General features: G+C 46.4%; 1 protein-coding gene across 1 annotated transcript; it reads right to left on the bottom strand.

Moving 5' to 3' along the window:
* Positions 1-177: 177 nt before the first annotated feature.
* ipo9 (importin 9) lies at positions 178-25422 on the bottom strand (the record flags this gene model as incomplete). Its single annotated transcript, XM_080548243.1, has 23 exons — positions 178-1204; positions 1567-1643; positions 1763-1873; positions 9381-9500; positions 10134-10267; positions 10574-10740; positions 11181-11456; positions 11899-12027; positions 12630-12778; positions 13251-13477; positions 14178-14340; positions 15904-16043; positions 16169-16275; positions 16542-16640; positions 19647-19798; positions 19942-20007; positions 20363-20453; positions 20658-20777; positions 21170-21345; positions 21854-22055; positions 22424-22510; positions 22698-22759; positions 25263-25422. 23 exons carry the CDS (start codon positions 25420-25422, stop codon positions 1094-1096), a joined length of 3126 nt encoding a protein of 1041 aa, XP_080404369.1. The 3' UTR covers positions 178-1093.
* Between the last annotated feature and the right edge of the window lie 2486 nt (positions 25423-27908).

Here is a 27908-nt window from a genome sequence, read left to right as displayed (position 1 = left end):
GTCATGCAATGTTCACACAACCACAGCTGTCACCTTTCAGTGCATTCTCTTTTATGACAGATTTATTTATTTTGGAACTATTCAAAAGCAATGACAACTGCTATCATAAGTGCATGAATGACAAATGGATATGGCAAGTCACATACTGTTATACCTACTGTTATACAACCTGCGAGAGTGAGAGGGGGAAAAAATGCTGGAAACTGAAACTGGTGTCCTGTCGGGACTTTTATTTAGAAATTCCCAAACTCCAGTGGGGTACAAGGAAATGACAAGGCTGTAAGTCACCATGGCAACAGTGTGAATCCCTCATCATATACCCACCGAGACCCCAGCCACAACTGGTGGAGCCTAGCAAGGTTTTCGTTCCCATCAGAAAAGTCAACGGTTTTTGAAAATAAGGCCGCCAATGTTTCTTTTTTCTTTCTCTCCATCTCAAAGATTCTGTTTCTTTGACCCGTCATCATGAAGTCTCTTTCGCCTCTTGGAAGTTTCTTTTTTTTCTTTTACAGAAGCACAAAAATAAGTGGGGTTGAGTTTACAAATGGGACACAGTCAAATACTCAGTCAGTTCATAATATCATGGTTCCCCTGTTCCCATTGCATAACATCAACCCGTCCCGTCGACATCCCATAATAACTCTACCGGTCTCATAGGGGCAGAGGAGCGAGGAGACGACACTGAGGAGAGACACCCTGAAACATCTCCCCGTCCTCTCAGAGAACAAACCTGGGTGTGCCTCTGCTTCCAACACCCTCAACACCCCGTTTCTTCTCAAACCTCCTCCTCCTCCATCTCCATCTCCATGAGTCTGCAGTCCTTTTCTACTCATCCTTAAAGACCGATTTAAGAGACAGGTATGTGGGGGGAGGGGGGTGGGGGGTGGATAAGTGCATGTCGTCTGTCTCTTCCTCTCCATAGTCCAATGTAGTAAAATGGAGGACAAGTCAAGCGTGTGCCACCTGGCCAAAGGAAAAGCCAATCCGATACTTGGAAATACATTGGTGAGAGTAAGAGGATTGGCAAGAGAGTTTTGGGTTGATGTAGAATAGGGTTGAGGATAGGGGGGTGGTGGTGGTGGGGGGGGGCAGGTTAGATGCCTATAGACTGCAGGACTCTCCTCTCGGCGTCGGTGAGGTGACCAGAAAACATACTGTAACACGGCTGCTGGGCGAACTGGGTCAGGTAGTCTGTCAGGTAGGCCTGGGAAAAAAACAACCACAACACAGACCTCCATCACCAGTCACGTTCATACAAAACAGATCAAATCATGTTGGAAAATGTTGTTGTTCACATTAAGAATGTTGATATGCTGATTGCATTCTTCTGCTTATTATTTTATTGATTGTATACTGATTATTCTATTATTGATTGTGTATTTCTGGTGCAATGCCAATGTCTAATTGAACCTGAACCCCAATAATTTCACTCTTTGTATCTGTACATTGATGTAATAAAAGCTGATTCTGATTCTGAGAAAAGCACTGAATAAACTGCCTCAATAAGTATAAAAGAGATAAGTGAAGGGTTAAACTAGAGATCAGATATTAGTGGGAGAGTGTTACCTGGAGGTCAATCTGATATATGGGGTCCTTCAAGGCATCTGGATCTTCCTCATCATCATCCTCATAGTAGTCTTCATCTTAATTGATTAAACAAGGCAATTTAATATCACATTAATCTCATGAGTTTAGAAAAAAAGTTGACTATCTGTGAAACATGACCCAAACAGAGCAGAGGCCAGGAGAGAAGAGGTCTCACCATATTTGTTAGAAGCGATCAGATCTGAGAGAAGCTGTCCAGCTAACCCTTCGTCCTCTTCATCATCATCCTCTTCCTCCTCCTGCTGCTCCTCCCACATACCAGTGGAATCTGCAGAAATGTTTGGCGATTGGCCACAGGTGAGCTCTGGTCCATAACACACATTACCATTTTTAATATTGTTTTATTATTATTTTTATTTTTTGTGATCAAATGTTTCTTTATTTTCTTTTAAAACAAACATAATGACAAAACAAGACAACAAGGCCACATCCTGCAATCAACGCCCCCAACAGCCCATACAACCACACCACAGCACACAAATTACAATATAGCTATCTAGGTATTAGGGACATACACTACAAGTCGGGACCCAAAACGTAAAAGAAAGTAAAACAAATAACCCCCACCCACCCACCCCAGGGACCAGAGGACAAGTCAGTTACAATTGTGATAACCTACACTCAACTCAAAAGATTTTTAAGATCGACAGCTGTGGATATCCACAAATTAATATTTGCCTCTTTAGCACCATGCATACGGGCTGTAGAGAGTTACAAATAAACAACATCCAAAAAACTTAAAACCCATTGTTTAAATGAAAGTGAATGTGGAGGCTTCCAACGTGTGGCAACCATTTTCTTTGCTGCCGTCAGACCAGCAAACAGAATGCGTTTTTTAGTTTGAGGGAGGAGTAACAGGGAAAGATCATTGAGGATCAATACAGAAGGAGAGTATAGTCACAGAGAGCAGAGCAGAAAGTTTAGAAGCGACCATTACCCAAATCTCTGTAACCTCTGGACACTCCCAAATCATATGAATAAATGTACCCACAACCCCCAGAGGACACAGAGTACAATTGGGGTCATTTATGATTTTCATAATACACATCTTCCGAGGAGTCATATAAGTCCTATGAATAAAATTATAATGAATTTGTTGGTGATCAGGATTCCTTGATGTTTGTAGGACATCTGACCACACTTTATCCCAATCAAATTCTAGGTCTAAGTCCGGAATGTCCACCTTCCATACCGATCCAACTGCCAATGGGAGGTATGTTTTCTGCAGGAAGTACCCATATAATGTGGAAACTAAGCCCCTCGTACTACCCACCCTGTCCAGAACAACAAGCACCGGGTGCCTATGAAGTGGCTCCTTCCATGGGACCCCATAGGTTTTCATGGCAGCCCTTAGTTGTAAATAAAAGAAAAAGGAGGAGCGTGGTAAATTAAACTGAATTCGTAACTCTTCAAAAGAGTGAAGACCTTTATCCCCAATAACATCGCCCAATGAATGAATACCCCCGTCAGCCCATTGTTGGAATCTAATCGGATGCCCCCCAATTAAGAGTGCATCATTATTAAATATTGGTGAGCAGGGGTTCCATCCAGAGGGCAGTTTGCATGTTTTCGTCATTGCTCCAGACACTGATTAATTGAGAAATGATTGGGCCAAACCGTCGCCTACACTGAGCAGGTGGAGTGTTGGAAAACAGCACCTCCTTCAGAGTGAGAGGGAATGTCAATCCCTCTTCCAAAGCACGCCAAGAAACCTCAGCCATGGGATTAAACCAAGTTACCAGAGGACGCAGTGTGAAAGCCCAAGTTTAAAATTAGGTAGAGAAAGGCCTCCATCCTGTCTCTCACGCTGTAATGTGGTCAATTTAATTCGGGGTCGTTTACCTCTCCAGATGAATTTAGTAACTGCAGATTGCAATTTGTTCCAATAAAGAGCGGGGGGAGGAAGAGGAAGCATAGAACTTACAAAATTAATTCGGGGGAGCACATTCATTTTAACTATGGAAACCCTAGCCCTCAGGGAATTCGGCAGTGCAACCCATCTGTCCAAATCCTGTGTTATATTGGAAAGGAAATTCTTGAAATTGGTATTAGCTGTAGTCAGCAGTGAGGGATAAATGTCAATGCCTAAATATTTCAATGTGGTAACTATCGGAATCTGGGAGGGCACAACTGCACTCCTCATGGCCTCATTTAGCGGCAAGAGAGCAGACTTGGTCCAATTTATTCTGTATCCAGAGATGGCGCTAAAAGCATCAAAGATGGACAGAATATGGGGAATGGATTGAAGAGCATCATCTACATACAGAAGTACATCGTCTGCATATAGGTGATGGGTAATGGCTGAAAGTTAAGCTATGTATTCATCTAGTTGTAGTTTTGTTATATTTCACTAAACACTAAAGAGTGTATTTTGTATAATGTGTAAGTGGTTCCACATGTTAACTCTCCCTAGCAAGTTGACAAGCTTTATTTATGTCGTTGAACTATGATTGGACTTCTCCCGAACTGTGGTTGGGGCCTCTATCATCTGTTGTTAGAAAGGGCCCTAAGACAGACCATGACTTTACTAGAGAGTTACAACCACTCTAAAGGTGATCTTTGACCTGATGTGTCTCAGTGTCCAGCATCTGTGTGTTACCTAACAGACTTGAACCATTAGGTAACCACTGCTTAATATTCATATAGGAATGCTTATGTAATTGAGCGTGTACAAATCCTATAGGCTGAATAACAGTTCTTTGTCTCTGAACACTATAAAAACTCATGTATGTGAACCAATACTTTGAAGACTGTATCTTGTACCTCTTCCCGACCGGTCGTATTCATTAAACTGAGAAAGGTTTTTCTGAGTCTGTCGTTTGTAATCTGTATCTTCAAGACCATCACTTTGATAAAATCCCTACATAGGGATATGTGATGCTGAGTGCCACCGCTAGAAATTGGTGTGACTGTGGTCGACTGGCGGACCCTCTGAGCCAGGGGCTCCAGGGAAAGCGCAAATAGTAATGGGCTGAGCGGACATCCCTGTCTGGAGCCTTTAGCAATCACAAACGGTGACGAAAAATTCCTCCCAGTCATTACCATTGCAGAAGGATTAGAATAAATCGTCTTGATCATATTTAAAAACATCGTACCGAAACCCAATTTTTCAAGTACCGTCCATAAATAGGACCACTCTAAACGGTCGAATGCTTTCATAGCGTCCAGCGACAGCACCGCAGTAGGAGAATTAAATGAGGTAGCACCATCTATGATGTGTAAGAGTCTCCTCATATTGTCTGAAGCCAATCTGGTCCTGATGAAGTCTGTCTGGTCGCAGTGAACCAATTTGAGCATGTAAGTCTGTAACCGGCGTGCAAGAACCTTGGCATAAATTTTAATTTCGGAGTTTAAAGTTGTCTTTGTTTTTTTCCAGCAGCAGGGAGATCAACGCTATATTAACATCTCTAGCAAAGGAGCCCTTCTCAATAGAGAACAAAATCATTTCATGCAAAAGCGGGCCTAAAATGTCCCAGAAGAGAAGGTAAAACTCAGGTGGTATGCCGTCAATGCCAGGAGACTTGCCCCTCTGCATATCTTGAGCTGCCCCTCTGAGTTCTTCCAGGGAGATAGGCCGGTCGAGAGATGCAGATTCATCTGCTGCGAGACTAGGCAATTGCAGGTCATTCAGAAATGAATCACAAGCAATTTTATCATGAACAATCTCAGAGCTGTAGAGGTCAGCATAAAACGACCTAAAGGATGAATTAACATGCAATGGAACCGTGCAAATAACACCATTACTTGTCTTAACAGCAGAAATATCCGCAAACCGCTCATTAACCCTAAGCTTCAAGGCCAATAAATGGCTGGGTCTTGCACTGTTAAAATAGTAATTTTGTCTGACCCGGTGAATAAGGAATTCTGATCGTTGTTTGAGTAAAGAGTTTATTTCTTTTTTAACCAAATTGCGCTGTAATGCGGTGCTGTCGCCGTACTTAAGCTGAAGTGAATTATCCAGGCGAGCATATTCAGATTCAAGTTGATTTAATTTCTCTGCTCTGGCCTTATTGCGGGTTGAGGAAAACAGGATTGTGTTGGACCTTATGAAACCTTTGACGGCATTCCAAAGCACTCTCGGGTCATCAACTGAACCCTTATTTATGTTTACAAATTCTTCCAGTTGTGGTTTAAATTGCAAAACAAACGATTCACTACGTAAAAGGGTATTATTGAAACGCCATCTAGGGGCCCTATTAGTCCCAACTCTAAAGGGCTCTGCACACAGCGTGCGATTTCTGTTGCGCGTCAACGTTCCATTTTGAAGTTTGAATGGAAGTCTATGAGAAAATCATAAAACATCGCATCCCAATGCACACAGCGTGCGATGCAATTTCTGTTGTATGTTCTCATAGACTTCCATTCAAACTTCAAAATGGAACGTTGACGCGCAACAGAAATCGCACGCTGTGTGCAGAGCCCTTAAGTGAAGCTGCGCAGACCACTGCTTTGTGATCAGAAGGAGCAAATGGTACATGGACCACGTCAGCTATTTCAGAAAAAAGTTTTTGGAGGCAAAAATAAAATCAATTCTTGAAAATGATTTGTGTCTCGCTGAATAACATGAAAAGTCCTTAACCGAGGGATTAATCAAGCGCCATAAGTCAACAACGCACAAAGCATTGGCCCACGCACGGAGAGCAAGTGAGGCTTGTTTCTGGTCGCTGGCTTCGGACGCCGTGGTTCTGTCAATTTTATAATCCCATACCGCATTAAAGTCCGCTCCCACAATACATTTGAAATCTGGAAATTCCAACATTTTATTGGTCAGCAAATCATAAAAATGTTTATCATAATTGTTAGGTGCATAGGCAGAGGTCAGCACAATTTTTTCCCCCTCTAGTTGAATTTTAGCCAAGGCTATTCTACCCTCCGGATCGGCCCAATCTCCCAGGATGTCATATTTCAAAGTACGGCGACAGACGATCGCAACGCCCTTAGATCTAGTGTTGGCAGCCGATGAAGCAATCACATGATAATGTCTGTTAGCCAGACGATGGGTGTCTTTAGATAGAAGGTGTGACTCCTGTACCAGAGCTATATCAACTGCTTTTCTTCTGAGGAAATCCAAAAATGTTGTACGTTTATTTGGCGAATTGAGCCCCCTGACATTCAGGCTCACAATCGTGAGTTTAGTCATAACAAATTGCTACATTTTGTAAACGAGTGTCATTATCTGAATGAATAACCCCTGGTCCCTGTGAAAAATAAAACCCAAATAAAACCCCAAAACAAACAACAGTTAGAGAAATGAGGGGAAGAACTATCCACCCCTGCATCTCAGCTCTCGATAGTCGCTCGCGACTCACCAACTACTCTGGCAACTATCCGATAGACAAGAAAAAACAACAAAAACCTACCAAAAGAACTCCTACTTAAGTACAAAATTATCAACACTTTCACCTACGGATAGATTTAAGTTGTTACCATGTAACTGTGAAAAATGCTAATGTTGCTGTGAACATAGATTAGCAAAATCTCTATAGGCCGGATAATCAAATTATGGCCAGGCATCATAATAATTAAAGGTACCTTTCCCCCTGTTTAATACCCGATTCACCACAAAACTATCTTGTATTTTAGAATTACTCAATAGCCACATGCTCTTACCTAGTATTGACTGAATGTCAGGATTCTGTAATGCTAGTCTTCCCTGAATCTCAGCATTCTGTATTGCTAGAAAACATAAATATAAATATATTTTATATATAATGTAAAAATATAAGACAAAACAGCCATATAAATGAGATCACCATTGCATCAAACATAAATAAAGTAACAAAATGTGGTATCTCTAATAGGACATTCTATGCCTAGTAGACTATATGGAAAATGTTAATATAGCCGCAACAAAAATTGTACTTTTACCCGTTTGACCTAATAAACCATTTTGTATTATAATTTGACTCAATTTCCCACATACTTTTACCTAATTCTGATTGAGTGAGGACATGTTGTACTGCTCCAATACAGAAATGCTATATAATTGAAATCATTGCATTAACATAAACCAAGTATAACATAATGTGGTAAGACATATATACCTAGCAAGCTATATGGCAAGGGTTAGGCTAACAGCAACAAAAGTAGTAACGCTCTACAACACGAACAGGCTGATAGTACCACTTTTACAATTTGCATAGTATTACCATCAACCGCCAAATAGTGCAAAAAATAAGAATTAAAAAAGTGTGGTGATGTATACTACCAGCAGCAAAGTGTGGTGATGTATACTACCAGCAGTGTGGTGATGTATACTACCAGCAGTGTGGTGATGTATACTACCAGCAGTGTGGTGATGTATACTACCAGCAGTGTGGTGATGTATACTACCAGCAGCGATAGATCACACAAACCTACGCTCAAACCGGGGGGTATGAGGAAAAGCAGCCCAATCGTCAGCCCGACTGTGGTTACCCATCGTTCGGATATGCACGAAAGTGCACTGTTCAACCGTTATCCTTGTAGGAAAGGACCTGCTCCTTCACATACAACTCCGCCTCTTCCCTGGTGCTGAAGATGTTATGTTTGCCCTCGAAAGTCAGTCTGAACCGGGCTGGGTGTAAAAACCCGAATTTGACACCCTGCTGGCCTCGGAGCATTTGCTTGACGTCGTTGAAGGCAGCTCTCTTCTTAGCAACGGCTGCCGTGAGATCATGGAACAGGAGGACACGTTTCCCATTATGAGTGAGCGGCCCCGCTTCTCTGGCGCGTCGGAGAATTTCCTCACGGACATGAAAGAAGTGGACCCTCGCTATGAAAGGACGGGACACTCCTGGTCTCGGCTGGGAGTATAGCCTATGAGCCCGATCCAGCAATGGGGCTTCCTCGAGGTTCAGCATGGATTTCAGCAAGTTAGCCAGGAACTTGCGAGGGTCGCGTGAGCCCTCAGCCTCGTCAATGCCCAGCACCCGAATGTTATTCCGGCGTGAGCGGCTCTCCAGGTCCTCGCATTTGTCTCGGATGGATGTTACCTCCGCTGTCAGAGAACGCACCTGCGCCTGGAGGTCGGTCGTCTCGTCGGACCAATGGGATAGTCCCTGCTCCAGCTCATCTATACGGGTAACCTGGGTGCCAACTTCAGCCTGAATGCCAGCCACCGCCTGGTGATGCTCGACTCTCACCGAGGCTATTTCAGTTTTCATCAGGTCAGCCAAGCTCTTTATTTTTGTGTCAACAGAGGTACAGATGTCATTCTTTGCAGCACTGATGTCATGCTTGATTCCCTTGATTTCCTCGCGCAGCCCGGCTATAGCCCCCAGTAGCACCGCTTCGGTGGAGCTAGCTTCGTTAATAGGGGCAGAGTTCGCATCCGGAGAGCTAGCCTGCATAGTAGCACGCGTGTGCGGCATTGTAGTATCGACTGCTCACGATTTGGTGGCTAAAGGTAAAAGTAAAAACTTTGAAAACGTAAATAAAAGCGAGTATGATGATACTATAACACAGTAACGACTATTGGAGTGAAAAATAGGTGTTGATGATAACGGATTGAATAACGGATTCAAGAGCTCTGAACTTCGCGTCCTACTCGCTCATCCAGTAGACCGGAAGTCCATTGTTTTATTATTTATTTATTTATTGCGATAGAGACAGTAGAGATTTGACAACAACATGATCATGCATCATATCAGCAGATGCGTTTTCTGGAGGGGTCAAATGAACCGTGTGTCTTTGCTGTGTGAGGTAGGCTCCTCTGTACCCGTGACCCATGCGTTTCACTCAGACCAAAGACAGCCGTCCAATAAAGCGCTGTGTAACCATGACAACGTGTTTACCTTGGCTCCAGTCCGCTGCAGAGGCCCGCGTGGCGTTGGCCTCCACCACTGACGACAGCTCGTTCACTATCAGCTTAAACACCTTCACTAGCAACGGAATGTTGGTCCATCTCTCTGGATCTGTAGGCAGAAGAGAGAGAAACCTTTAAGGAGAGGTCTAACCTTTACCAAACACTACTCGGAAACACATACTACTTTCCTTACATGGAATCTTTAACTTGGATTTAAAAGCATAGGGTACGAGCCCATGCCAACACCGATCCTATGTTTCTAAATCCATGTGGAGGCATCATAGCGTTATACGGTAGTTTGTTCTAATGACCAAATGTTCCGATTTTTATTCAGAAAACGTTGTTGACTAGCTAGTCAAGCAACACACAGCTTGTTTTGTGAGCCTGCTAACAATATAAAGTAGTATTATAGTTAACTAGGTAGCAGTGGGGATTACTCACCGAATCGAATGAATCGAATTCAGAATAAAACAAACTGAACATTTGGATTGGTTGCCGACTTGTTCCCCCTTTCACCAGCTGCCGTCAATATTATTTAGGGGAGTGCGCTCTCTAGCGGGTATAAATGCACAAAGTGTGGAGATGGCTATCTTTTTAAGGAGGGTTCTAATAAGGAAGATTGATGGAGGAATCTCCGCTAATATGATAAGATAAGAAAATGTTATCGTTAATGAAGAAAAGAAAAGAAATGGAAATGAAATAGGGATGCAAATCAAATACAGGAAACAAGGAAGAGCCGTACTCTTGGCAGATTTGGAGCGTGTACGGATGCCCTCTTCATTCCCGTAGATCTCCTCTCCCTTCACCACGATGTCCTGAAGACGCTTGTCGTTGGTGTTGAGGCCGTGCTGGAGCAGCTTACACAGCGCCACCGTGCTGTAGGGAGGAGAGATTGCATCGACTTAAACAAGATAGATAAAGGAAATATGCAAACAGACAAGACGACCCCCAGGGTGGTACGAAAAAAGACATTGGGAGAGTAGTTGAGGTGTGCTTGATTTAGGTTGGAGTTTGCATTTTTTAGGGCTTGATTCTATTTGTTCCTTTATACTTTGCCAACTAACATCCTTTCCAGCACTGTTATAACAACTACGGTGGAGGTGGATGCTAAACTAGCCCAGCCCAGCCCAGCCCAGCCCAGCCCAGCCCAATTAGGGTTTGGTGTTCTGGCCTGGTGCTCACCTGACTTTGCCCTCATACTGCCCGTAGAAGAGGTGCTGGCGGCTCATCCACTCCGCCATGACGAACTCCAGGGCAGGTTTACCCGTGGGCCCGGGCAGACTGCACAGAAACTCCAGCAGAGGCTCCAGCTGAGAGTGGACCAGGTGGGCGAACACCATGATCAAAGACTAGAGGGGGGGGGTGGGGGGGTGGACGACAGGTAGAAGAACACCATGATCAAAGACTAGAGGGGGGGGTGGGGGGGTGGACGACAGGTAGAAGGAGGAGCTCAGTTCAGGTGTACTTTAGGGGCTGGTAATAGAACAGATACTGACAGCCTTTGGACTGTGGACACACACACTCCTAATCATTTGCCATTTAGCAGACGCTTTTAATCCAAAGCGACTTACAATTACGAATCACAGGGACATTCCCCCTGGAGTAACTGAGGGCTAAGTGCCTTACTCAAGGGCACACTAGTAGTGGTGTGGTTTCAGGCGGGATTTGAACTCACAACCTTCCGATCACAAGTCCAACTCACTATCCACTAGACCACCACTAATCATCCTGGAGAACAACCGGAAACATCTCTCTTGGACGTCTCCGTGTCTCTGTGTCTCCTCCTCACCTGCATGACGCTGAGGGTCTCGGCCTGCTGCATCTTGCTGAGGATGGCCCGGAGGATCTGGTCCAGCTGCTCGCCCAGCTCGGTGCCGGCCCGGGAGATGAGCGTGGACACCAGCCGGCCCACGAACGCCGCCGTGAACTCGGACGTGCGCGGGTCCAGCAGCTGGCTGACCACCTGCATGACGTACCACAGGCCGCTGTGGCCCTGCTCGTCCCGCCACTGGCCCACCTGCTCCAGGGACACGGAGATGTAGGCCCGCAGACACTCTCCTCCGTTCTGGAGGGGGGGACGCGGACACACACACGGACGGACGGACACACGGACAGGTTATATCTTAACCGAGATGTTATTTGTGTACGTGTACAAGTAAGTTTTCGTATTGTTTGTCAAATAAACTAAACTATTCAGGAGGTGGAGGTTTAGATGGGGTGGGAGAGGGTGAGAGTTCACCTGCATAGAGTGTGTGTGTGTGTGTGTGTGTGTGTGTGTGTGTGCGTGTGCGTGTGTGTGCGTGTGTGTGTGTGTGTGTGTGTGTGCGTGTGCGTGTGTGTGCGTGTGTGTGTGTGTGTGCGTGTGTGTGTGTGTGCATGTGTGTGCGTGTGTGTGCGTGTGTGTGCGTGTGTGTGTGTCCGCAGAGGGTGAGAGTTCACCTGCATAGAGTGTGTGTGTGTGTGTGTGTGTGTGTGTGTGTGTGTCCCCGCAGAGGGTGAGAGTTCACCTGCATGGTGGTGTTGTCGTCGGTGCGTAGCGTACACTGAGCCACCGCGGGGAAGGCCTGGAACACCAGCATCTCCGAGAGGGGGGGCTTGGTGTGTCGGACCACCGTGGTCAGGATGTCTATGGCTGTCTGGAAGAGAGGGCACACAGGAGAGGAGTCAGGGGCAAGTGAGAGAGGGGGATACTGGACACTACACATACTGTATGTGAATATGATCATACTGGACACTACACATACTGTATGTGAATATGATCATTTTCCAATTAAACTTGCACCTAGTAGTAAGACAAAATAGTGACATTAAGAATAATTTCATTAAACCATAAATAAAGTGCGGGAGAGGTAACCCCCCCCACATAAGAACATGTATATAAATGTCTGTAAAAGATGCATAATATGTTCAAAAGGGGAGGTTCTTCTCATACAAGTTTGAGAGTCATACATGTTTTTTTCTGGGGGGGGGGGTTTCCATTTTAAATTCAATTTCAATTCATATTATGATTCGAACCTGCCACAAAGATCTAAGTTGTGTGTTGTCCCTCTGGTGACTTTTTTTTTTTATTGTGATAGAGACAGTAGAGTTATGACAGGAAGGATGGGTGAGAGAGAGAGAGAAGGGATGACATGCAGGATATGTCCGCGGCCGGAATCGAACCGGGGACCCTGCGGTTGGTTACATGGTCAACGCTTAGTCCGCTACGCCACCTAAGCGCCCCCCTCTGGTGACTTACTGAGCAGAGGCCCGAGGGGATCTTGTCGGTGGGCGCCTGCATGATGCTGACCAGGGTGGGGATGAGGCGCATCTGCATGGGGCCCTGGCACGTCTCGATCTGGGCCAACTCCTTAAAGATGTCCTGGGCCAGAGATGCTACCACTGGGTCTGAGGAGAGGAGAGAGACGGTGAGGAGGTCGGACTGGGAGTAGGGGAGGGGGAGGGGGAGGGGGAGAGAGAGAGGGGGGGAGAGAGAGAGAGAGAGAGAGAGAGGGAGAGACAGGGAGAGAGGGAGGGAGGGAGGGAGAGACAGGGAGGGAGGGAGGGAGAGAGAGAAAGAGAGAGAGAGAGAGAGGGAAAGAGAAAGGGAGAGGGTAAGAGAGGGAGAGAGAGGGAGAGAGAGGGAGAGAGAGAGAGAGGGGGAGAGACAGGGAGAGAGGGAGGGAGGGAGGGAGAGACAGGGAGGGAGGGAGGGAGAGAGAGAAAGAGAGAGAGAGAGAGAGGGAAAGAGAAAGGGAGAGGGTAAGAGAGGGAGAGAGAGGGAGAGAGAGAGAGAAATAATATGCAAAGGAGTTGAGTGGAGCACTAGGAGAGACAGGCAGAGTGGAGGAAGAGAGTCTGCAGGCGCCTGTGTGTTTACCGTTGCTGTACTTGAGGAAGATGGCGATGGTGAGGGGGCAGATCTTGTTCTCGGCGCTGGTGGTGAATGCGGGGTCCACGGTGCAGACGATGCACAGCGTCTCCATGACGAGGGTGAGGACCTCAGAGCTGAACTGGGCCGCCAGCTGGACCAGGCCCTCCAGGATGGCGGGCAGGAAGGGCTGCAGGACGTGGGTGCTCTCCGACAGCTTCAGCTGCTCACAGTACCTGCGGGGGAGGACACCGATACGTCAGCACCCTGGCGCTGGGAAGGGTCGGGGGTGTTGGGTCGGGGGTTCAAGTCTGGCTTGACCTATTCTGTCCAGTCTCAGTAAAAAAAAATATATCTATATGAAAGGAGTAGGACTGCTGCCCCCCCCCCCCCCCCCCAAAAAAGGAAAAATAAAATAAACCGCCACTACTACTACAGCGCTTTACCTGGCTGCTTTTACACACAGAGAAATGCATCCGTAAAAGCCAGCCAGCAGCAGGTTTGAGGTACAAGCGTTTTAATGTCAGATTGAATATGTGACGTTTCTCAAATCCCATCAGGTCTCCTATGAAAACATTCTAATCAACGGATCACATGTCAGAGAGCTAACCTAAGTCTGTCTCAGCAAAAACAGGCACTCTACATAAAGACAAATAACCAACCGACACAGACCCCCTCAATGTGGCCCTGAAAGGCCCTAGAGCAACAACAAAAAAAAGAACTATACATCATAACTGCTCTGTATGCATCTGTGTTGGATGTACAGTAACATCTGTCTGCTGTGTTTGTGTGAGTATTGTTCCCTGTGATCGGAAGTATGTGTACCACGTTTTGCACCTATGTATGGCTAAACAATGTCCTATTACATTTCATAATCAAAGTATTCTATTGAAAGCGTGCGGTGCAACCGGTAACGAAGGAGAGCGGCGTCCTCACCCTGAGATGGCCCGTACGCCCGAGATGCGGACGGCGGGGGTCTGGCTGTCGTGGAGGCCGCTGACCGTGGCCTGGAGGAACTGCTGGATGAGGTCAGGAGACATGGCCGCCGTGAAGCGGCTGGCCGCCCAGAGGGCCCGGCCTAGCAGGAAGGGGGAGGCAGCTGTCGGGGGAGGGGGGAGAGAGATGGAGAGAGTGTGGGGGGGGGAGGGGAGTCAATGTCTGGGCTTGCTGAATACCAAAATGCATCAGAATTGTCCCCTTACGCCCTTACTCTCTACCCACTTCTTAAAACCTAAGAGGATTGGATACACGTGAGCAATATGATATTGGAAATATCACTGTCAGTTAGGGTTGGGAGGTTTTTGCAGAAGTTCTGCTCCAAACTTCTGATTAAAAACTCGGACACTGTTCTCACTGCAAACGAAGTCTCCGTATTCCTTTGTTCTCTCAGACTCCTACAGACTTCTTATTTTTTTTTTTTCAACCATGGCGAACGCAGTCTCTCTGAAATGACCGGAGTTCTGGGAGAGGCAAATCATGCTATGAGGGATTACAGCGGATGACACTAAATATGACTCTATGGAGCTCTACAGCAGTGTTGTGAGTATACTCAAAGACCTCCTCAGTGTTTCCCCATATATAGTCGAATTTGTCCCGACAGTCTCGTTACGAACCAAAAGTACTTTTAGCGCTGTTCGTATTTATTTATTTGAAGCACATTTTTCAGCACAGCTGGTGTTAACTGATGAATAAGGTCTTAATCATTTGAAACTGGTGGCTCAGTCAAGGCCCTACAACATGTGATCTTTGTATCCTGCGGTTTGACCGAAAACCAGGGTTTTATTCGGGGACAGTTTTCCCTGTAGATAAAAAAAAAAGAAAACCGCCCCAAGCCTACTGTCAGTGTTGGGGGAGTGCTAGCCTAGCGGACCTCCAGTGGACCTACAGTAGATGCAGTGCGAATCCCAAACATCGCATCCCTCACGTGTAAAAATCACGTCGCTCGTGTGTCAAAATATTTCCGGTTCGTTAGGAGACTATGGGGGGAGAAATTAGACTATGGGAACCCCCTACGGAACGCCACATGTTTAGGTAATTACGGTTTGGAGGTTGTTGCTTGGCAACGCGAAGCTTCAGCTCCCTCCACAGATTTTCTATGGGTTTAAGGTCCGGAGACTGACTAGGCCACCCCATGACCACAATGTGCTTCTTCTTGAGCCACTCCTTTGTTGTCTTCTTCTGGTCGGTAGGGGGTGAAATACTTATTTTACTCAATAAAACACAAATATCTTTTTAAAATTCATATCATGTCAATTATTTCTCAATGGAAAAAATGAACCTACCATTAAAATGATAGACTGTTCATTTCTTTGTAAGGGTTTTGTTTTATGTTTTAATGCTATATGTAAAGCACTTTGAATTGCCACCTGTTGTATGAAATGTGCTAATACAAATAAACTTCCCTTGCCATGAGAGCCACTCAGTAATGACAGTAATGATCTGAGCCCCAGGTCTTTCCTGGGGGCCCCGGACTAACGGCTGAGACCAAAAAGGACCTTCCTGACCAGCGTCGGACTAGGTCTAAATGTAGGTCTTAAACCCACCCTTACCGTAACCATAACCCCAACCCTGATAATAAACTTCAACGCAATCATGAAATTCAACACGTTTTTTTAAGCAGGTCAAGCACGTCGCCGTAACGCCGTTTCTCCCCAAGACTGACCTTGGAGGTTGAGGTCGGCCAGGATGACGTTGGCCAGGAAGCCGTGCATGTCGAACTGGACCCTGCCGTTCTTCACGTTCTCCGTGATGATCATCTTGACCGAGCCCAGGGCCAGCATGCACGCCTCGTGGACCTTCCACCTGGAGGAGGGGACACGGGGGGAAGAGACGGACAGACGCTTACCGCAGGCGTGCGCGCGTGTGTGTGTGTGCGTGTGTGTGTGTGTGTGTGTGTGTGTGTGTCACTGCCTCTGTAGGGTCCTCACCAGTGCTCGTTGCCGCTGTTCTTGGCCTGCTCTGCTTCCTGTAGGTGTCTGGTCGCCGCAGCCGCCAACGCCGCCGCACTCTCGTTCTGGAACTCTGTGGCCACAGCCTGAGGAAGAGGAGGAGGAGGAAGAAGAAGAAGGGGAAGTAGAGATGGAGGATGAAGAAGCAGGAGAAGGAAGAGGAGGAGGTTGAGACAGCACAAATGACAACAAATAAAAACGTAATTATCCTTCAAGAGGAAATTGATTCGCTGGACCGACCCTGCCCAGAGATATCACAGAACAGAACACAACGTACTTTACAGACCGGGACAGAACACAGATACACAATTGTTCTATCTCTATGGATACGTCACTGTGTCTGTGTTCTCACCAGGAGCAGGTCCTGGGCAGAGATCCTGACAGAGTAGGAGAAGGTGTCGTCATCCTCGTCCTCCACGAACTGCTGCGGGTTGGCCGTCCACACTTTGATCTGCAGAGACACCACTGCTTATGATCAGGCATACAGTACGACTGGGACCTCACAGTGGGTCGTTTGTCGCTCAGCTGGTAGAGCGTGGCACTGACAACGCTTAGGTTGCGGGTTCGATTCCCGCTGGGACCATATATGCTGAAAAACCTATGCACTCGATGCAATGTAAGTCGCTTTGGACAAAAGCGGCAGCTGAATGGCGTATATAAACAACATGCGCGCACACACACAGACTCAGACTCAGACACAGACACACACACACACACACACGCAGACACTAGAGATGCTCCGATCAGGGTTTTTGGTGCCGATCACCGATCACCGATCACTGGAATCAGTGATCTGCCGATCCGATATCACCGATCACCGATCACAGCGTCGAAAATGGCAATTGAAGCATTCTATTTATTGTGTAGCATTATTTATGTTTTAAATTATTCTTAACACCATTGACATTGTATATTAAGTATTTAAATGAAATTAGGAGATGAGAAAGTATCATGAATTGACGACCATCTGTTTTATTGAATTCACAACCACCTGTAGCTTACTTCAGGAAAAACAAATAAAATGTGAAAATAAAAATCATAATAAATAAAATGTACACTGTCACATCAAATGTGCAACATTCCACTCGAATGAGAGGAACTAGGGGCTCTTAGAGAACTTGGAGCTTATACTGTAACTGTAGCTTTCCTGAGGAACAATAAACATACCCAAACTAAACTGCAACATAAACAGGCTATAGCCAAATATAAAATACTGTTTCAAGTCAGTCAGTTTCAAGTCATATTTAGGAGGAGATAAGACAGCAAGTCAGCAATAATCAATAAAAAAAAAAAAAAAACATTGCACCTAAGGAGATTTCAGACTCAAACCTTACTTCTGATTAAGCAGCATCACTGGCAGATTAGCCTTGAGAAATACAAGCATCTCAGCGTTTTTGGCACTCAGCCTGTTCCTCTTATCATCTAAAATATGTCCTGCTGCTGAAAAGTCGCTCGCTATCTACACTTGTGCAAGGTGCACAGAGGAAGACCTAAAACTCACGCGCTAATAGTTGTTGTTGCTATGGGCCAAGTGACTTCCTGCTCACGGGGTCACATGACGTCGGTGAACACTACCTACACTACGCTCGTGAAGTCGCGCTGGAACTCTGACCAGCACTCGTGGAACGCCTCTCGTCCAATCAAAGCACTCGTCCCTTTATGACGTCGAGCCCAGTGTGCGCTTCGGCGCTCTCTGAGCGAATCGACGAACGCAGCAAATGCCGTATGATATTCGTGGTATTGAAAGACCTTGCGTGCGTTCCTCCGCAAGGTATTTCTTTTGAGCAGACATTACAAACGGCATATTTGTTGTCTCTTTCCGACACTGTATAATATTTCCAGACTGGCGACGCCTTTTTGTAAACTGATCGGTCATGTTTGATCGGCCGTTTTGAGAACTCCGATCAAAACCGATCATATCGGCCGATACCGATCGGCGCCGATCAGATCGGAGCATCACTAGCAGACACACAGACTCAAACAGACACAGACACACACACACACACACACACACACACACACACAGAGACGCAGACTCAAACTCAGACAGACACAGACTCAGACACAGACACAGACTCAGACACAGACACAGACACAGACACAGACACACACACAGACACAGACTCAGACACAGACACACACACAGACACAGACACAGACACACACACAGACACAGACTCAGACACAGACTCAGACTCAGACACAGACTCAGACACAGACACAGACACACACACACACACAGACACAGACTCAGACACAGACACAGACACACACACAGACACAGACACAGACACAGACTCAGACACAGACACAGACACAGACACAGACTCAGACTCAGACACAGACTCAGACACAGACACAGACACAGACACACACACACACACAGACACAGACTCAGACACAGACTCAGACACAGACTCAGACACAGACACAGACACACACACAGACTCAGACACAGACACACACACACAGACACAGACTCAGACTCAGACTCAGACACAGACTCAGACACAGACACAGACACAGACACAGACACAGACACACACACACACACACACACAGACTCAGACACACACACACAGACACAGACTCAGACTCAGACACAGACTCAGACACAGACACAGACACAGACACAGACTCAGACTCAGACTCAGACTCAGACTCAGACACACAGACTCAGACACAGTCACAGACACAGACACAGACACAGACACAGACACAGACACAGACACAGACACAGACTCAGACTCAGACTCAGACTCAGACACACACACAGACACAGACACAGACACAGACACACACACAGACACAGACACAGACACAGACACAGACACAGACTCAGACACACACACAGACACAGACTCAGACACACACACAGACACAGACACAGACACAGACACAGACACAGACACACAGACACAGACACAGACTCAGACTCAGACACACACACAGACACAGACACAGACTCAGACACACACACAGACACAGACACAGACACAGACTCAGACACAGACTCAGACACAGACTCAGACACAGACTCAGACACAGACTCAGACACAGACTCAGACTCAGACTCAGACTCAGACACAGACACAGACACAGACTCAGACACAGACACAGACACAGACACAGACACAGACACAGACTCAGACTCAGACTCAGACACAGACACAGACACAGACACAGACACAGACACACAGACACAGACACACAGACTCAAACTCAGACAGACACACAGACACAGACTCAGACACAGACACAGACACACACACAGACACAGACAGAGACACAGACTCAGACACAGACACAGACACAGACACACAGACTCAAACTCAGACAGACACACACACACACACAGACACAGACTCAGACACAGACACAGACACAGACACAGACACAGACTCAGACACAGACACAGGCACAGGCACAGACACAGACACAGGCGGGGGGTTTGTACCTGATCCTCGGTGATCTGCATGTAGAGGATGACGTAGTAGATGAGCTCCGGCAGGGCTTTCTTCACCGTGCTCTTGAACTTGTTGTTCTCCAACAACGTGTGGACAAACTCAAAGATGCTGAACACCAGGTTCTCAAAACCCAGAACCTCACCTGGTGAGTACAGAGAACACACCTTGAACATGAAGACGTCTCAAGCTGAGCAGAACATTTCAGTTCAGTGTCCTCGCTCTAAATAAATCCCATGACAGAACAGTCTAGAACAGGTCAGAGAATCATGTCAAAGTTGTACACACCATCAGAGTCAATGGGGTCATCCACCTCCTCTGTGTAGTTCACCTCTGTTCTGACATAAGTGCACACTTGGTTAAGGAAACCCACTCGCTCACTCACTCACTCACTCCACACTATCAGGTGTGCTAAGGAACATCTCCTCTAGCACCCAGTCTCCACTAAGGGACAGTTCCCACCCCCCCCCCCCAAAATGACAATCACATATTTTGGTTCCTTTTTCCCTGAAAGGAGTCTATGGACAAGGGACAGACTTCAATCCACACTTTGGTACTGTTCATCTGGGCCTGGTCACTAAATGGCTAACAAAAATATGATTTTGACATTTGGGTGAACTATCCCTTTGAAGTAAAGTGACAGACATAGAAGCACAGAAGGCTGTGGATATCAGGACCTGGTTGCGGTTGGAAGGATATAAAGCAGCACTCTCCGTTAGGGTGTTCCAGACGATGGGCAGGATCTGCTGCATGGAGGCCACCATGGGCTTGGGGAAGTTCTTCACGAGAGCCGTCACAGCCTGGGGAAGAGAGGAACACGTAAGGTAGGAACGACTGACCCAAAAGAACTGAATTTCAGTCCAGAAGGGATGCAACTTAAGGAACCTCGCGGATAGAAGTGTCATTTAATAGAGTTGGCATGATTGCTTCAGGAACGTAGGATTCACAACTATCCTCTGGCCTCCCATATCTCCCAGCATGCTCTCCTCTCTCCGCTCGCTCACCTTGAGGACCTCCATCTTGAGGCCGCTGTCCGAGGACTGTCCGTCGGGCATCTGGAGGGCCTGGACGAACGCCTCGGTGAACTGCTGCACCACGGGGAAGATCAGGGCTTTGGCTGCACCCTGAACGGACGAACGAACACACATTACGCACGCGCACACACACACGCAAACACACACGCAAACACACACACACGCGCGCGCACACACACACACACACACACACACACACACACACGCACAGACACACACACACGTGCGCACAGACACGCGCACACACGCACACGCACACACACGCGCACACACACACACAAGCAGACACCACTCTTTAGTTAGTGTCTTCCAGATGACGCCCTTTAAATGTCCCCGTCCCCCCGTCCCCCCCATTACCCAAACCATCAGTGCAGTGCTAGAAATCCTGGATCTCTTCAGCTCACTAATAGGCTTTGTCAGCTACACCCTAAAAGTCAACAGCATCCTTGTGACTCCTTCCAAAGCTCCCTACTGAGCCTCACCTTCTCCAGCTCCTCGATAGCACAGATGAGGTTGGCACAGGTGGTGAAGATCTCCACCGCTCTGGAGCGAGTGCGAATACTGTAGATCTCCGCCATGGTGAAGATCTTGTACATCTCAGGCAGAATCACTGGAGCGACCAAGGGCATCTGAGTGTCTGTCACCTCCCGTGTAAACTCTAGAGGAGAAGGCAAGGGGGGGGGGGGGGGGGGGGGGGGTTGGTATAAAACAAGCTATGTGCATTTAAACTGGCCAATAGAGTGGGGGTAGTGGGGTAGTTGTGGTCTAGTGGGATAGTGAGTTGGACTGGTGATCGGGAAGGTTGTGAGTTCAAATCCCACCTGAAACCACACCACCACTAGTGTGCCCTTGGCAGTTAGCCCTCAGTTACGCTAGGGGCGAATGTCCTTGTAATTCGTAATTGTAAATCGCTTCGGATTAACAGCGTCTGCTAAATGGCAAATTCTACATACTTCAAATACTTGGATTTGATACAACAAATACACAACAGCACAGCTTATATGGAGCCTCTGTGTGTGTGTGTGTGTGTGTGTGTGTGTGTGTGTGTACGTGGTTCTAGCACTCACCTGTGAGGACCCTCATGGCCCCATGCCATGTACACACACAGCTTATATGGTGTGTTCGTGTGTGTGTGTGTGTGTGTGTGCACGTGGTCTAGCACTCACCTGTGAGGACCCTCATGGCCCCGTGCACGGCGTTGACGTCCCCGCTGACCAGCATGTCCATGAGCAGGGTGAACAGCTGCGGCCAGGCCTCGGGCCAGTCCCAGTGGGCGATGGCCGACACGGCGTACGCCACGCTGGAGCGCACCTTGCTGATGGCCTCCCTGAGACCCCCGGGGAGCAGCTCCCTGATGGCTCCCTTGGCCTAGAGAGGGGGGAGGGGAGAGGGTTGCAAGTTGATTTTGTATACGGGGGTATATATGTTACGGTACATGTGGGAATACGGTACATGTGGGAAAACTAGGGTTAGGGTTAGGTGCTAGGGTGCTAGGGTTAAGGTTAGGGTTAGGGTTAGACATGCCAGCATGTACCAAGTCGACGTAGCACCTAACCCTAACCCTAGTTTTCCCACATGTACCGTAACGCATACATATATATACACATATACAGGATGATTCTGAGGCTGAGGACCAAGTCCTTATGAACTGAACTGAAGAGGAACCTACTGATCAGACAGCTGGTTATTTCAGTTCTCTGTCTGCATGTCAATTGAAGATCAGGTACATGTCTTACCCGGTCAGTGGTCTCCGGGGGTCGGAACTTCTCCGACTGGGAACACCAGTGAGTCTCCACATACTGCTTCAGGATGACGGAGGCCAACTGCAAACATTAAAAACAGGATTAAAGTAACATAACTAAACTAAAGTGAAGAGAGTAGCTCTCTCTCTCTCACACACTCTCTCAAACACAGTACCAGTCACAAGTTTGGACACACTTTCCCATTCAATTGTACTGTAGACACACACACACACACACACACACACACACACACACACACGTTTCTCACCTGACGAATGGCGAGGGCTCCCTGAGGGTCTACCGTTAGTTCTGCCAAATGGACTCCAAACTCTGCAACACAAACGCAGCAATGAGAGGACATCAACACAGTGTGACTGATCACAACAAACACTAAATCAATTCATACACACTGGCCTTAAGTTACATTTACATGGGGTTGAGGGACAGTGAGTGAAAAGCATTTACACAAGACGGGAAACTGTTTTCTATAGCCTAATAGAGTATAAGAAACAGCAAGTATTGGACTGACATATTTGAATACACAATATACATATTTGCCATTTAATGAATAAGCCCCGGCTTTAGAGCATAAACAGTATTAGAGACCGATCTATTCCAAGTATTTCATCTTCATGGCCTATTAAGAGTATGGGGGATGGAGAGAGAGAGAGAGTGAGGGGTGAAGTCAGACCCTCATACCCTGTGTGTGCCATCGCTCTCTCTCTCTCTGTCACCGGATTTAACTAAAAGTGACATCACAGTCCAGGAGACAATGTTACTGCTGACTGGCCCCATACAGCTGCTACCCTCAGAAAGAGGCCGGGGGGGTCATTCTTGCTGTGACACTACAGTAGGCTATATCCCCACGGCAGCCCTGCACAATCAGCCTTTTAAAGCGACGCCGGAGGAACGCAGGGGGGACAAAGGCACTGTAGTGTATATGCTGTTCCTATATCCCCCCACCCGCAGGACTTCGGATTAGTGTGCGACGCTTTGGCGTCGGCCACCCATTTCTACCCTATAGCCCCTAGCTAGGAGCCCTGTATCTAACATGTATACCCTATAGCCCCTAGCTAGGAGCCCTGTATCTAACATAGGAAAGCTCATCGCATTCTGTTGATGAGTGTGACGTTTATGGTAGACAACACACATATAGGACACAATGTGGCGGTACAGATGTTACGGTACATGTGGGAAAACTAGGGTTAGGTGCTAGGATGCTAGGGTTAAGGTTAAGGTTAGGGTTAAGGTTAGGGTTAAGGTTAGGATTAAGGTTAGGGTTAGGTGCTAGGATGTTAAGGTTAGGGTTAGGGTTAAGGTTAGGGTTAGGGTTAGGTGCTAGGGTGCTACGGTTAAGGTTAGGGTTAGGATTAAGGTTAGGGTTAGGGTTAGGTGCTAGGGTGCTACGGTTAAGGTTAGGGTTAGGGTTAGACATGCCAGCATGTTACAAGTCACCCTAGCACCTAACCCTAACCCTAGTTTTCCCACATGTACTGTAACACAGATATTTGATGGACTATCATCAACTCGGTTTTACGTGTATTCCAGATGGGGCTGCCATCAGCAAACGTGTTAATAATAATAAAACATGATAAACGATGACAGAAGTCAGTGGAGTGATAGAACCACTCGTCTGCCAATGGCGGGAATCTCAAGAATAGCCCCTCGCGGGAACGTTCGCGTGACATTCTCCTGGATTGAACGGTTGCTATGGCGACCATAACATTATCTCTCAGTATTGATAATATCAATAATAATAATAACCTTTATTTGTTTAGCATTTTTTCCCCTGCAAACGTTGCAGCTCAACGTGCTTTAACATAACCACACAGCATGATAATAATAATAATAATAATAATAATAATAATAATAATAATAATAATAATAGAACAATAATATATTTATACATCCACTCTGACTCTGCTATAATAACCAACAAACAACCATCCAAACTACAAATAGTGTAGTTAGTTAAGAAGGACATATCTAATCTATCCTTTATGACAGCCCAGAACTGACAGCTACATTGTGAAAGTGTCATTTCTGGGCAGTTCAATTTAACCAGTTTGGTTTCCATTTGACTGTCTGGCACAGATCCATAATAACTTTACAGAACTAAGAAGTAGGACATCTATAGTGAGTAGCTACTAACTAGGCCAAGCAAGGAATGAGCATGTCTGTCTGTCTGTCTGTGGTCTCACTGTCTGTCTGTCTCTCTCTCTCTCTGTCCGTCTGTCTCTCTGTGGTCTCACTGTCTATCTCTCTCTCTGTCCGTCTGTCTGTCTGTCCGTCTGTCTGTCTGGCTGTCTGTCCGTGGACTCCACACGTGTGTCGCTCTGCCTCTGCCAGGGGAACTCAGCTAATCTATCCAGATCTAACAACGTGATGACATGATGTGCTTAATGTGCTTCCTCCTCCTATCCTAGCCTGCTAGCCTGATCTCAACGCCTAGTTCAAATGCATTTCAGGGTACAGCAGATCAGATGATCGGTGTTGGTGCTTTACAAAAGAAGTGACTAGTTTGATCCTTGATTACATGACAGTAATGCATGTCTGTCTAGCGCGAAACTGTGGTTCATATCTTTAGCTAGCTAACTGCAAAGCCAAGGCCCCATGTGATGCAAAAACCCCATTGCACAAAAGAAGTTACTAGTTTGATCCCTGATTACATGACAGTAATGTATGTCTGTCTAGCCCGAAACTGTAGCTAACTGCAAAGCCAAGGCCCATGTGATGCATGGAAAAAACCCCATTGCATGCACTTCATCAGCTGGTCAGGAGTAGTAGCCCCAGCTAGCAGCTACCCTCCTCCATCTCTCTCTCTCTCTCTTACCCTCTGTCACTTCCAGCACTTTGATCTGCTCCTCGGCCCCCGCGCGCACCTCCTGCACCGGGGACAGGATGGCCGTGAGCGTGTCGATCAGAGCCTCCTTCAGGCCCTGCTGCACCGGCCCGGCACGAGCGTGTCCCGCTGCACTCATGCTGCCTGCCATGGTTTTCACGGTACCGTAAACAGGCCCCGCGCGACAGATCCACCGGGGAGGGGAGGGGTAAACCAAACGTGACACTAGAGCGCGCCAAGCCAATGCATGGGATGATGCATTACCGGGGGGAGGAGGAGGAGGAGGTGCTTAGACAAAAAAAATAAAGATATTTTTCTTCCAGGAATATACTTCCGTTTGGCCGAATGCATGTTAGCTCCATCTTCTGGGTAGGAGGGTCATAAATTGCACGCATGCATTGCACAACATCATCTGTGCAAAAATAAACCTCTCACAACATGACCTACAAACAAGCATGCTATGCATGCATGCGTGCAAGGTTTGAAATACCGAACACCCTTTGGATGCATTAAGACTAAGAGCATAGATACAGCAAACGTATGGCAGACACTTGAGTTGCACACACGTGAGTTTCGACCGTGATTAGGTTGTGACCCACTTACCTTCAGACGGTAGGTGGCGCTGCAGCGGTCCTATGTGTGTGTGTGTGTGTGTGTGTGTGTGTGTGTGTGTGTGTGTGTGTGTGTGTGTGTGTGTGTGTGTGTGTGTGTGTGCGTGTGCGTGTGCGTGTGTGTGTGTGTGTAGGTACCTGAGATGCCTCACTGAACCTTTTTAGTATGTACCTTCAACCCTCTTCATGCTCCAGTGATGTAATACAATGTATCTGGTCAAATAATTATGCCATGTATTGACATGTGACTATGGCAATGTCAATACATGGCATCGTTATTTGACCAGATCCATTATTTGACCAGATCCATGGCATCATTATTGATATGCATCCAGCTTGTAGAAGAGGCCTCAACACCTTCTAAAGCCTTAGAATATGTTTAGGCCTCTTCTACAAGCTGGTTGCATGTAAATGAAACACGAAGGAATTGAACTGTTGTCAACGTGTCATCTTGAATGTGAGTGTGGCACTATGCGACAGGGGAGTTCATCTTTATCTAACATGAGATGATCCTTGGGACCTACCATAAACCCTAAACCCTGACCACCCTATAACCCTTAACCCAACCTTAACCATAACTGTCAACTTCAATGGGGGTGATGTCAGAGTGGGGTCGTTGCAAGCATCCCTACTTAGCATTTACCAACATGAGGTGACATCTAAAGGTTTGCTGATTTTGAATTGACATGTATGCAGACAAATAACTGAAATAACCTAATAATAGTCTGATCAATAGCTTCCTCGTCAGTTCAGTTCATAGGGACTTGGTCCTCAGCCTCAGAGTCATCCTGTAGCAATGGACATCCTTTGGGTGGCTTTTAATACCTATATACTGTAGCGAGATGTGATCTGCTTGTGGGACACTAAGCCTACACTAACTGTATATATCAAACACTTCCTGGTTGTGAGGACAACCATGTGTTTGTCATCCATCATCATCCTTTTTCTTTCATTTTAATATTTTTTAATTCACCAGCACATCTGTCAAGAGGGTAAGCTTTGATAACGGTGAACCAATGAGGGATCTAGTTGTACCCAATAAACCCTCCCATCCTTATGTGTGTGTCATCCGTGTGTGTGTGTGTGTGTGTGTGTGTATTTTTAATCAGACAGTGTTACACTCTGCTTTTACAGCTGTAATTTGAGTCTTTGTACAAAATGTACAGGAAGTGTTAGACACATGGAAAAAGCAACGCACATTGAAAACACTCAATGCAAAAATAGAAAAAGCCAGGTGGTTTTTGGTGCTAAAATTACACTCACTTATTGCTGCAGCGAGTTTGGCTAGGAGTAGAAGAGACACCAACATAATAAACATACTAAATGTAATAGCTTAAATCTGATTTGCCCACCAATACCTGTACCACATTTTTTTGGAAAAAGGCAAAAGCTTGGCCAAAACACTGAACCTTGAGAGTCATAAAGCTTGGGGTGCTCTTGTATCAAAATCTGAGGAGAGTTGAAAATGACAAATATAATGTACATTAATAATGCAAATATGGAACACAAAGGGCCATGACTGGGCGCTGTCACGTGATTCAGCAGCATGCCGCTGACTGGGGTATGATTCCACGGAACAGAGTGGGTTGTCTTGGTTGGGACCCGGGCCCTGTTCCAATACTTTATAAATGCATCCTTCCTTTCCTCCGTTCCTTGAAGGAATCACTGATCTAATGTGACTAGATTGGGCAAAGCAAGCTTTCCACATGGTAGACATCTCTATGTGAAATCATTGGCTGCACCACTCTCCAACTGTCCTGGCATTGGCTAAGGTCTGACAAACCTGGATGGGAGAATATACAGTAGAACAGCAGCTAATAAAAAATGTAGGGCCGAAACTAAGAATAAACCAAACACTTAAACATTTTTCTTCTTTTTTTTTAAGCAAAAAGAATTTGGTTTATGTAGAAACAAGCAATGTTTTGCATTTGGATATTTTCTTCTCCTTTGGAAGAATTAAAGCAAAAAAAAAAAAAAATAGTAGAACCCTCCGCGATTCCACCCAGATTCCCCCTCCAAAAATATA

Source organism: Nansenia antarctica (genome assembly GCF_963989245.1).
Source record: "Nansenia antarctica genome assembly, chromosome: 18".
In the NCBI taxonomy this organism is placed as follows: domain Eukaryota; kingdom Metazoa; phylum Chordata; class Actinopteri; order Argentiniformes; family Microstomatidae; genus Nansenia; species Nansenia antarctica.
This window is presented reverse-complemented; position numbering and strand designations above follow the sequence as displayed.